At 43.8% G+C, this 13,096-nt stretch overlaps 1 protein-coding gene across 1 annotated transcript in view; it reads right to left on the bottom strand.

Moving 5' to 3' along the window:
• NADSYN1 (NAD synthetase 1) overlaps positions 1 to 875 on the bottom strand; it is a 28,989-nt gene extending 28,114 nt beyond the window's left edge. The window contains exon 1 of the mRNA XM_077818501.1: positions 742 to 875. Within this exon, the coding sequence (XP_077674627.1) occupies positions 742 to 826 (85 nt within the window). The 5' untranslated portion in view covers positions 827 to 875. The remainder of the gene's footprint in view (positions 1 to 741) is intronic.
• Between the last annotated feature and the right edge of the window lie 12,221 nt (positions 876 to 13,096).

Below are 13,096 nucleotides of genomic sequence, written 5' to 3'. Positions count from 1 at the left end.
GCAGCAGCTCCTCCTCACAACTATACCATACTGGGAGAGCTCCACAGGTGCAAGAACAAGGAAACAGGCCTTGCACAACAGATCAACTCCTGGAAAAGCAGGGCTGAAAATCTACTGTGCGAACACTGATGCTGGCTTGACCACTGAGAGCTTCAGCTGCCTCTGTGCACTGCCACAAAGGAGGGCATCATAGAGGCAATCTCTGAGCTGCTCAGAAAGGGTCCTTTCTGCCTGGTCAGGAAGGGACTGGGCTTTTATCTTCACTCTTCTCCTTCCAAGCAGCACCCTCCTCTTTTCCCCCCATTCTTCCTTTCCCACTTTGAGCCAGAGTGGGTCAGCTGGCAGGACAATCTTAGGCTTTCCAGGTCCTCAGAGCAGTTCCTGGTGTCACTTTCCCATGGCTCTCTTCCCTGTCATGGGAAAGGGACACAGGGAGCCACACTGGGGACCAAAAAGCCTAAAACTGTCGGCTGACCCACTCTGGCTCAAAAAAAAAAAATATCCCATTTTAATTCAATCAGGGCAACAACATCACCCCCTGCGCTGAGTTTAGCTGGACACCAGTGGGGCTCAAGAGTTCATGGACCGCCTGCGTGGGGCTCAGTTCTCTAGTCACCACCCACTTTGCACCAGCTGCAGCCCCAAGAGGTTGAGAGAAATCTCCCGCCCCCAAAGCCAGGGAGCCACCGCTTCCCCGCTAGGTGATGGCTGAAGCCTTGCCCCTAACGTGCCCCCACTTGCTTTTTAAAATCCGTGCCAAATTGCCATCAAAATCTAGAGCCCACTGGTTGAGGGCACAGGTAGCCACTGTCACGGTCCTGCCCATGGCTGCAGCTCCGCCCGGGGCGCCGCTCCTCCCCTGCAGCTGGCCGCACGCGAAGCGGCTCCAGCCCGGCCAGCAGCAACACACTGCACCAGCCCTAAGCGCTTCCGGCAAGGCTGACGTTTTCCTTCCTGCCTTCCCTCCTCCCCCCAGATCAGAGCACAGCCTCCAAGGGGCCCTGTCGGGCTTGTCTTCCCCTGCTGCTCGCGTCAGTTTCCAGCTCTCATGCCCTAGCAGCAGGCTGCAATGTTTGGGAAGGGATCTAAACGCCGCAAGGGATTCCAAGCACATTGTATCGGGAGGGGCGGGAGTGTTCATGAAAACGTTTGTATTCATAGTAGGTTTTAGTAAATTTTTTTTAAAATGACCCATTCCCACTGCTTTGGGTCTAAACTATTTTAGGGGGCCCCTTTAAAACAAGCATGCTTTTGCTTGATTTACCAATCCATGTAATATTTGGGGTTGTGCCATTCATTCAGTGTATACAAGGTTCTGTTATAGAGCTTTTCAACTGAAAAAGCTTATGTTTTGTTATTTAAAATATAAGGTGTAAGGCACCTAAATGCTTTAGTGGTGGCCACTGACATTTACATTTCTAACAAATAAAATGAAGGTGAAAGATTGAAAATACTAAATCTAATCCTGCTCCCATTGTAATCAAAGACAGAAGTCCCCTTTGACTTCAGTGGGAACAGGATTGGGTCCATTTTTTCTTTTGTGTGCCCTCTGATTGGTGCTGAACATACCCAATTCTCACTAAGTTAAGTGGCAGTTGATATGGGTGTTCAGAAGATCACAGAATTATTAAACTTAATTGTACTCCCATCTCACACCTTGCTCTATGAAGTTTCTCACGCAGTTTACATGACCAATTATTAGGTATTAAAGTGGTTTGTGCAATAGCACCTTATTGAAGAATGCAGCCAAAATCCTGAGTGCGACTTCTTCTCCTGCTAGAATCTTTATTCATGTGTTAACTATTTCTCAGCTATTGTAATTCCCTCACATAGGGGCTCCCTGAGTCCACTGGGCCCAGAACACTGACAATACTACTCCATTGTCTTGTCCTTTAGCTTCTTTAATAGAGATGAACCCAAAGCAAAACCTAAGATCCAAAGGCTCCAGATTTTGGGAGCAATTCAAGATTCCAGAAGTTTGGGGCTTAGGCCCAGACTAATTTTGTTGCTTCTAATCAGTCTCTCAGTCCAGTTGCCCACTAGGTTTTCAAAGCCCCCACAGATCTCATTATCATCCTCTCTTCTACAGTTGGGGGTCACTCTGAGGGCTTGTCCACATGGTAGGGTAATGCACTGTATGGGGGAGTGGTTTCTAAAATGCACTAATGTGTTGTGCATTAATTGATCTGTGTAGACCCTGCTGGTGTGTACTGAAGGTTCCATAGTATGTTGAAGTGCACTAGGGAAGTTTTTGTGTGCATCAGCAGGGTCTGCACAGATCAATTAATGTGCAACTCATTAGTGCGCTTTAGGAATCACACCCTTGTAGAGTGCATTGCCCCCACCCCATAGATAAGCCCTACATTGTGCTGTCCCATCTATCACTTCTGTCCTCTTAAAACCTTTGCGCCTTTCAGTGCTTTTTCCTCTGACCGCTATTTACATTGAATCAAGCCCTTAAGGTAGCCATTGTATTGTAATGTGCCAACTCTGTGGATGGTAGGATTGTAGTGGCCATCAGCTCAGCCGTCAAATCTGGAAGCAGCATCATTATTTATTTCAAAAGTATAAACTATGATTTTTTTAGGTATGGACTGATTATAAAGTTATGTTAGTTTCATAGTTACAGTCCAGTGAAAAAATGGTATAGTTTGGTGTGGTTTATGTTTTCATCTCACCCTTCATTTGATATGGAAGTAATCTCTCCTGGTTCCCTAGCTGAGTGACCTTCTGAACACAACTTAGTTTGTAGTGGAAAAGACATTGTAGTGAGTCAGGTTTCAGAGTAACAGCCGTGTTAGTCTGTATTCGCAAAAAGAAAAGGAGTACTTGTGGCACCTTAGAGACTAACCAATTTATTTGAGCATGAGCTTTCGTGAGCTACAGCTCACTTCATCAGATGCATACCGTGGAAACTGCAGCAGACTTTTCCACGGTATGCATCTGATGAAGTGAGCTGTAGCTCACGAAAGCTCATGCTCAAATAAATTGGTTAGTCTCTAAGGTGCCACAAGTACTCCTTTTCTTTTTGTAGTGAGTCAGTGTGCTGTAGTCAATTACATAGGTCAGGAGAGAGGGAGTCAGGGAACTGAGGTCTAATTGACTCTGCCTCTCCTTGTTATGTGACTTTGAAAGTCACTTCACTTCTGTTTCCTCTCTCTCTTTTGTCAATTTAGATTCTGATCTAAACTCTTTGAGGCAGGGACATTCTCTATGTGTTTGTACAGCCCCTAGCACACATACGTTCAGTTGGAACCTATACATGTTACTGTAATAATAGCAACAATAATAATAGCAATGTAAACATTATTTTAAAAATATTTTACATTTATATGATGGTATCCATTCCCAAAGAATCCTAAAGCACTTTATAAATTACATACAAACAGTGTTGCCAAACCCAAGCACTCAAAAATCATGAATTGTGCCCCCAAAATCATTAGATTACTGTAAAAACCATAAGATTTTTTAAAATTAATAATTTGGAGATCTTCATATTTGCCTTCTGAGGCTGAAAACTCTTCAGGTCACATTTTCAGACTTTTCTCTGCAACTATAAAGGCTAGAAACTTACTAGGGTTTTTAATGAAAGCTGAGAATCTCATGCAATCACTTTAATTCAGAAGTTGTGACTTTAAGAAAAACACCAAATGTCGCAGGGCTCATGATACAATTGCAAAAGTAGCAACACTGAAACTGCACCACTGAAATGCAGCCAGTTCTAGGGTGTAGGGCAACAACCAACTAGCACAAAGTATGCTGCACAACTGAGTGATTATGGGCAGTGGAAATTTTGGCCAGCTAGACTGGGATTTATGCTATGGGATCTTTAATCCACACAGAGCAGACACATCCTTGGATTTTGAGGGTTTGTTTAAATAATTCTGAATCAAATCTGCTATCCAGTAGAATACAGTAAAATACTTTGCAGGCTGAAAGAACATAGCAGCTTGCAAGGGACTCAGTGAAGCACAAAATGTCACGGATGAACACAGAAAACAGCAGCTTCCCTAGTCACCAATCTCTTATATGTGAAGATCAGCATTTTCAAAATGTCCATTAATGTTGGGCACCAGTTGGGTGCCCAAATTTAATGAACACTTCATAAAATGTAGGACTTAGTCTCTCTGTGATTCAACTGGTTAATAACACCAATGTAGTTTTATGTTACTTTTTTTATTCATAGTTAAGTGTCTTGTGAGACTTTTTTAATTGTTTGTAAATCACAGTGAGATTCTCAGATGGAAGGTGCTATAGATGTGCAAAGTATGATGACTTCAAAAATTAAATGGATTATTCCTGTAATCATTAACTTAAAATTTGCACCACAATGCGCAGGCAAAGATCTCTTCTGCAGTCATAAATGGCACAGACACAAATGCACTACTTCGAACTAACCTTAATACTGCAAGTGATAGAGTGCTCAGATTAAAAGATAAATAGTTCATTTTTTATCTATCTACGTACGTGCTGGAACCCGGAGTGCTGAGGGTGCTGCTGGGATAGGGTTTACAATTTGGTTCAATGGCTCCCAGCAGTCCCCCCCATCCCCCCGCTATACAAATTGTTCCAGCATCCCTGTCTGTCTAGATTTTTTTCTGTAAAATATTCATAGGGTGGTGGTTGTCATGGTTATTTCATGAGCTCGCTGGTGGTTTGAAACAGTTGCACCAATCCAGCTGTGTAGCACCATGTGATGTTTGAGAGAACATGCAGGTGATTGGACACTAGCTTTAATATGTAACTCCTGAGGGAGTGGCAAAGACTAAAAAGAACTTTAACCAGCCTGAAGTAGCCTGTTTTGTTGGTACTTTTAAGAGTTCAGCTGGGTGGAACCACAAGCAAAGAAGGGGGTAAGGAGTATTTATATTATAATCGGGTTTCTAATTGGAATAGAAACATAGATTTGAAACAGATCAGAGTCAATAAGTAAATCAGATAATCAGTTATATAAATCCTGTCTTAAGCAACAGTATGCATATACGTGTTGCAAAATGTATTACAAGAGGTTCATAACGATAATGGATAGAATAGGGTTAGAAAACATGGACAAAAATGAAAATTTGACCACCAAAAAACGATTTTTGTTGTGATTTCCTCAATTTCTGTCTTAGATCCAGTTTTCTGACCTGCGCTAGAAATGGGGTAGCTGTGGTCCTTTATAATGTGACCATTTTGCATTGCTGTTTATTTCTGAATTGGTGGCAGTCTGCTCCATATTGTGAGGCTGTTTTTGCAGCCTCCTTTCTCTGCCTTGCCTTTTAACAACATCTTCCAATTCTGATAGAGAATTACAGCTTCTTTTTTTTTTTGTGAAGCAGATATTCTGTTTGCAGAGTTAAATAAAGCAATTTGAGCAATACAGCAAGGGAATAAGAGACCTTTCTTACCCAACTGGTGTTGGAAAAGATGTGCTACCTGGTCTTAGATTTCTACAGGGAAATTGGAAGAACATATGTTTATGCAACTTCTGTTTTAAATGTATATACAAACTGATCACTGTGTAAAACAAGCTTCATGCTTGCAGGAACTATTTGATTCTTGATCTGTTAAAGACTTATCTGCACATACACTGTATGGTTTTTGTTGTTAAATATTATGTTCGAACCCATATTGGTCCTTAGGAGGGAAGGGAAAATAGCATTTAGCAAGAAAGAGTGAAAGAAACTGGAAGATTAAACTGTTGTGTAATAAACAGACAAGCTTTATGTAGGGGTGTTCTTTTTGGGGGGGAGGGTTGTTGTATGACATGCTAAACAATTCCTCTGCTTAATACATACAAGACTGGTGGCAAGTAACAATGGTTTTGCTAATCATGGTTTTTAGTTAAACATCCATGATCCATTAATCTTTATTGAATGAGTCTCTTGCATACAGCTGCTATTTTCTTTCAACGCGCAAAATAGTTTATAGTATTCTATAGGAGAGCTGATGTGAGTCAGGATTCATTTAAAAACAAAATCAATATATAACTAAGGTTCTGTCTTATTTTTGTGAATTAAAGATCCCATCACACTTCATGCAAATGTCCTTTGTCAAAATTTCTCCCCCCTCTCAGTTTTGCAGCATTTTTTTTTTTGTGTGTGTGCCCTTTGTTGAAGGCTTCCGGCCATTCCAGAGGTGGTTGCATTTCAGTGGTGCTGTACGTCTTTTATAAAGCACTCTGATGAGATGGGCCTGAAGCAAACTTACAATCCTGAACCACAATGAAAACCACATTAACTATCAATATTTAAAATGACTTACATATTTTTTACTCTACGATCTTTGTGCAATTCTCCTAATACAAAATCACAGTTTGTGCTTATATAATAGATAGAGTAATTCTTTATAAAGATGAAAAATATTTTCAGATTCTGGACATAGGAATATGATCACTGTAGCCCAGCTCTGACTGACAAAACTTAGGCCTTGGCTACATTTGCGAGTTACAGCGCAATGAAGGAGCCCCGGGCACACTAGCTCACTCCCCGTCCACACTGGCAAGGCAGGTAGAGCACTCTGACTCTGCGGCTACAGCGCTGCTGGTACTCCACCTCGGCAAATAACGGAATAACGTTTGCTGCACCTCCGCTGGAGCGCTGCGGCGCCAGTGTGGACGCCCTGGTCCTATTGTGCACTCTGACCGGCCTCCAGAAGTGTCCCACAATGCCTGTGCTAGCCACTCTGGTCATCACTTTGAACTCTACTGCCCTGCCCTCAGGTGACCAACCGTCAGATCTGTCCTTTACATTCTCTGGGAATTTTGAAAAATCCCTTCCTGTCATATGTGTTACTTGAGTCGATATCATCGGAGCCCTCACTGTCACTTTGGATCGTAAGGAATAACTCGATTGCCAAATGTGATGCATTGGCGAGACTCGTCAGCATACTCCTCAGCAGTTCAGGCTCCATTCCCGCAGACCGGAAGGGAAGACAGAGCGCGCAGTACAAAAAACGTTGAAAGATGGCGCCAAACGTGAACAGAAGCAAAGGGAATGCTGGGATGCAAAACAATGCATCACGGGGCGTTGGGACAGGACCCAGAATGCCCCACACTCCCCGCCCCCTTCCCACAAGCCACAGTGCCAGAATGGGAAGAGGTGCTCTGTGGGATAGCTATCCATAATGCACCACTCCCAATGCTGCTGCAAGTGCCGCAAATGTGGCCACGTCAGTGCGCTTGCAGCTGTCAGTGTGGACAGACTGCAGCGTTTTCCCTACTGCGTTCTACAAAGGCGGGTTTAACTCACAGCGCTCTACATCTGCAAGTGTAGCCATGCCCTTAATATCATCGCATCTTTAAAAGCTGATGCTGTCTTTCCAAAGGGGAACAATGAGCCAGTAGCCACTCTAGTCACACCTCCTTTTAAGAATTTGATTGGATGTAAGAAGTGGTCACAGAGGAAACAGCACTAAAAGGAACTAAAATTTAAAAGGTTTTCTGAGGAGGGGAAGTATCCACTAGAGCAGAGTTTGCAATAGATAAGGTTGCATAATTTTAAAAGTCTGCCCCCCAACACACACACAGGTACTACACAGATACCTGGATGGGAAAGATTTCAGAGTAGCAGCCATGTTAGTCTGAATTCGCAAAAAGAAAAGGAGTACTTGTGGCACCTTAGAGACTAACAAATTTATTTGAGCATAAGCTTTGGTGAGCTACAGCTCACTTCATCGGATGCATTTATCCGATGAAGTGAGCTGTAGCTCACAAAAGCTTATGTTCAGATAAATTTGTTAGTCTCTAAGGTGCCACAAGTACTCCTTTTCTGGATGGGAAAGTGGATAGAAAGAGGCCTATGCAGAAACTTTAAACACCAAAACCAAGTGGATCGGGATACCTGATAGGAAACCTCAGAGATTATAGGTGGGCTTGATCCCATAAGTTTAGATCCAAATGAAAGTGAAATGAAATTTTCCATGAATTCCTCCCCCACTGTGGTTTCTGGATTGTGAGTTTTACTTCAGACCCATCTCTGGTTAAGATGCTGAAGGATGGGTCAGAGAAGTAGCATGTTCAGGATGCACTGAAGTTCAGAGAGAGAGTTTCAGGAAGTCCCTAGATGAAGGAATTTAAATAGCTAAGAAGCATTTAAGATGAGAATGAAGATTCCAGCACAAAGGAGAGTCATAATCAAGAACAATTAGCAGTTTTTTGTGCAATATTAACTTGATTAATTACCTTTGCAGCCTTGGAACTAGTTAGGTAAACTGTGTGTTGGACAGTTTCTGGAGCAGGAGAGATTACCTAACTCATTATTAGCGTGGCTGGGTGCCTGTCGAGTGAGTGTTTGTTTGTTTTTGTTTTGTTTTGTTTGTTTTTATTACCAGAGTTTGGTTGAAAATGTGGGACTTGTCTACATGGGAAAGTGAATTTAAATCCATATTGTTATATCTGTAAACCCCAGCCAAGTAGACACTTATTCCAGTGTAAGTAGGCTTGGCAGAATTAGATTTTAATTGTTTTATGATTTAAATGGTTAATGTAGGTGTTTTATAATTTAATTTAATTTAAATGGTTAATATAGGTGTATGTTTTAAAGCATTTTTATATTTTTATCTATTTAAATTTTCAAAGTTGTGGGAAATTGCAGTTTTGCTGATGAAGGTGTAAGTAAGGAGTATGGGGCCCATTGGGAGCGTTAAATCAACAATTACCCCTTTATATATATAGAAGAAAGTTTAGGTAAGCAACACCCAGACAGCTAACTCCTCCGGACAAAGGTATTTATGAACTGACATCTTGTGACAATGCTAGCTGTAGTAGCAACCTAGTCACTGACATTTCTGCAGCACAGAGAAGCCTGCAGGCTTATTTAGAAGCAATTAACCAGCTTCGGGGAGGAGGACATTACTGGGTGGTAATTGCTAGGCTAATAACAAGACAGTTCACTCAGTAACAGGGCAGATACATATTTGGGGGAGAGAAAGTCATGGAGAGTTAGGGTGACCAGATAGGCACCTGTCCTGATGCTATATGAGAAAAAGCCCCGAATATCAAGACTGTCCCTATAACATCGGGACATCTGGTCATATAAGAATGGCCACACTGGGTCAGACCAAAGGTCCATCCAGGCCAGTACCGTGTCTGCTGACAGTGGCCAATGCCAGGTGCCCCAGAGGGAGTGAACCTAACAGGAAATGATCAAGTGATCTCTCTCCTGCCATCTCTCTCCACCCTCTGACAAACAGAGGCTAGGGACACCATTCCTTACTCATCCTGGCTAATAGCCATTGGAGAGTTCAGAAGGTGAGCTGAGGAGAAGAGGGAAGCTGTGTGGAAATCTCCTCTAACTGTATACTTTTCATATGATTTGTTATGTGTTGAAACTGAAGGTTAAATACATGGGTGCTGGAAAGAAAACAGCCTGAGAGACCACGAAAACAGGCTAAGCAGCGCTGCTCACTGGGGTAGCTGAAGAAGCACCTTGTGGCACTTCTACAACTAGAAATGTCAACCTGACATTTAGCTAGTGCTAACAGGAGTCCTAATGAGATTCAGAGTAACAGCCGTGTTAGTCTGTATTCACAAAAAGAAAAGGAGTACTTGTGGCACCTTAGAGACTAACCAATTTATTTGAGCATAAGCTTTCGTGGGCTACAGCCCACTTCATCGGATGCTGTAGCTCACGAAAGCCTATGCTCAAATAAATTGGTTAGTCTCTAAGGTGCCACAAGTACTCCTTTTCTTTTTGCTAATGAGATTGTTTTTTTCCTCCTGGTGTTGCAAGCTGGGCATGTGTGGAGAGGGAGATGGTGTTATCCAGGCTGTTACTCTGGAGAAGTAAATGTGATTTTCGTTTTTTGTCTTGTTTTTAATTCTGCTTGGTAATAGATTACAGCTTGATTAGTTGGGACCTTTTCTGTGTTTCTGAATGAATAGAGATTGTTGCCGGCACCCAGTGCCGAGAGGCTAAACAACAGCTGGAGTTGGTTCGCTACCCGGTATGATACACCCAATAATCACAACGGGGTGGAGAAGCAGAAAAGTTTATTTGCAGCTGCAAAAAGGTACAGGGAGAATAGAATCTCAGATCCTGCACACAGAGCAGGAAGTTACACAGGCTTTTATACATCCTTTTTCCCAGCATACTTATCCAATAGCAAGCTGCCCCAAGTATCCATATAGCCAGCCAATCCAGTTCCCAGCTAGTTCCCTTGTTCTCTGTATCATTTGTTAAACCATACATAAAGCTGCTTTATTCAGCATTGTTCTTCCATATCTGCCCTGTTTCGCCTTACTTAGTTTCAGGCAGTCTCACGCTGCAACATGTTGCAGATCCTCAGCATAACTGCTGCGAGTGCCTCCAGGCGGGGGGGCCAAGGACACTTGGGCCTAGTACGCAGAGCTGCTGCGAGTGACTCCAGGCGGGGGGGGGGGGGGTTGGGGGGGCGCTAAGGACACTTGGGCCTAGTGCGAGGGGGCTTCATCGACACTCATGGTCTTCCATCCCCTCGAGTTACCTAGAGGCCATGCCTCAGTGTCCCCAACAACTCCCTCCTTTGAGAACACTCAACAACCTTGGCTTTGAGTTTTCTCACTTGAGCTACTTATTTCTTTACAATAGGACTTTGCATAAGTACTTTGTGATAGCTCTGAAGAGAATGACATATTAACTTTTGCAAAAGAGCCCTAACACATGATACTCCACAGCATAATACCAGTAATACAAGCAATACAGGAAAGAGAAGTTTCAATAACAGGCTAAATAAACCACCAAGTGAAAACGACAAACCCCAGCCTGAAAACAAGGTTTGCAATTAGAAGCAATTAACCAGTTTCGGGGAGGAGGACATTACTGGGTGGTAAACCACCAAGCCAAAACGACAAATCCCAGCCTGAAAACAAGGTTTGCAATTTAGAAGCAATTAACCAGTTTCGGGGAGGAGGACATTACTTACAATTGCTCTCTGGGGCAGTATAGGCAACCTGTGCTCCGGCATGGGCCTTAGCCTGTACCACCTTTTCATAGATCTCATAACTGCTATCATTTACATATACACAGCATCGGGGCCCGACGAGGGCACAAACCCCTCCTTGGGATGCCAAGAGATAGTCCAAAGCCAGCCTGTTTTGGAGGGAAAACGTCCTGAGCTGCTGTACCTCTTTATTTAATGTTTTTACTGCTGATCCTAAATCGCTAACCGAGTCCTCTAACTCTAAGGCCACTTTCTCAAGTACCATTTGCAGCCTTACAGTATAGCGGCCTATGCATGCCATGGCTGGCCCGGTAAACAGTGGCGCTATTCCCAGTACAGAGCACCCTACAAGCTTCTCGGTTGTGAGGGAATTCTTCATATTGCCCTCCAATGCCGTAGTCAGTCGCCGCAGGGTCTTTTCTCGTGACTCAACAGAGGTGTCTCGGGCATTTCTAATCTTTCCTTTGGGCAGTGTGGCAGTTATTGACAGATGAGGAACTCCATGAGCTATATAACAGCTACCTGTCCAGTTGGCTGGCAGCACCTTGTAAGCCTTTCGGCCACATACAAAATAGTGACCCTGTAGGGCCCAGTAAGGACTGTTTCTTAAGGGGATTCCTGGGATATTTAAAGCTGCTTTGGGTGCTTTTTCAAACAGTTCATATGCCCCTAAGGGGGCATCCTATCCTCCTGATTGGGTACAAGTGGGGGCGTTTCTAATTGTGCCGTTCAAATTACACTCACCATAGGGACCACTACAAACCCACCATTGGCTTGCTACATTGGAGATATTAAGTGGATGGCAAGTTATATTTCCAAATCTTTCTTTTGTGGTAAGATTATTTGTAAGAGTTTCCCTAAAAGGGGAGGAACCATTACACCCACACTGCTGTCTTCCCCTTTTGGTCTTTATCCAATACCCATCAGCCCACTGTGTAATAACACAGGAGCTTTTTCCCACAGGACGCCCATAGTGATCAGATTGGTTTTGGGTAAAACATAACACTCCCTCAGTGAGTACTGCAACTGAATACTCCTGGTCCTGATAGGTGGCTTGCTGTAAAGAGGTCTTATTTCAGAACGGCGAGTCCGTTCTTTCCTACTCTTTGGTGGCGGCTAATTCTGCTAGGGTCAAGGGCAGCATGTCAAGGGGCATTCCCGTTTTGGGGGACAGTGGAGTTGGAGCACATACCCAGCAATCAGTCTGGTTTGTTAAAGTAGCAACATGGTGTGCAAGCGAAACAAAGGAGTTATGCTCCCGATATGCACAGTTTGGAAATACCAATACATAGAATAACAATGTTACCCAATTAATTATCGCCAGAGTCTTTTTAACCCAGGGTCTCCAGTACCTGGGTGGGCCCATTTTAGCGTAAAGGTGCCCACTATTTGTGTCTTTTAAATAGTAGCTTTAGCCCAAGATCGTCACTAGATGAGGAGTCAGCAGATTGGACGGTCCACTGTTCTGCTGACGAGGGGGCGGGTACTGCCTTCAGACGAGAGTGATGGATCCAGTTCTTGTGTCCCTCGATCTTTGCTGCTGTATGGGAGATCAGCAGGACGGTATAGGGTCCTTTCCATTTTTCCTGGAGAGGCTCGTCTTTCCAGGTACGAACAAGCACGGAGTCACCAGGCTGTAAGGAGTGGACGGGAGAGTCCAAGGGGAGAGGCTGGGAATCCTTAGTATACCTGTGAAGAGACAAGAGAACAGCAGACAGGGAACACATGTACTGTGACAAAAAACCATTACCCAGCTTCCATTCCCCTGACAGAACCGGGGTGCCATTCATAGGCCATGCCCTTCCAAACATAATTTCAAAGGGACTAAGCCCTAATCTACCCTTAGGGAGAACACGGATATGAAATAGGACGAGGGGCAAAGCATCAGGCTATCGCAGTGAGGCTTCTTGGCACGCTTTTGAGAGATGCCGTTTAAGGGTCTGATTGGTACGCTCCACTACCCCACTGGCTTGCAGTCTCCAGGGCGTATGGAGTTTCCAGGGGATCTGTAAGGCATGTGAGATGCTTAGAATGATTTTTGACGTGAAGTGTGTCCCGTTGTCAGATTCCATCCACGGGGGGAGTCCAAAGCGAGGACTGATCTCCTTAACAAACTTGAGGGCCACTGTTCTGGCGGTGCAGTTACGGTATGGGAAGGCTTCTGGCCATCCGCTGAACCGATCCACTATGACAA

This window comes from Eretmochelys imbricata, chromosome 6 (assembly GCF_965152235.1).
Source record: "Eretmochelys imbricata isolate rEreImb1 chromosome 6, rEreImb1.hap1, whole genome shotgun sequence".
Taxonomy (NCBI): domain Eukaryota; kingdom Metazoa; phylum Chordata; order Testudines; family Cheloniidae; genus Eretmochelys; species Eretmochelys imbricata.
Note: the sequence above shows the minus strand (reverse complement) of the source record. Positions and strands in the feature narration are given on the sequence as shown.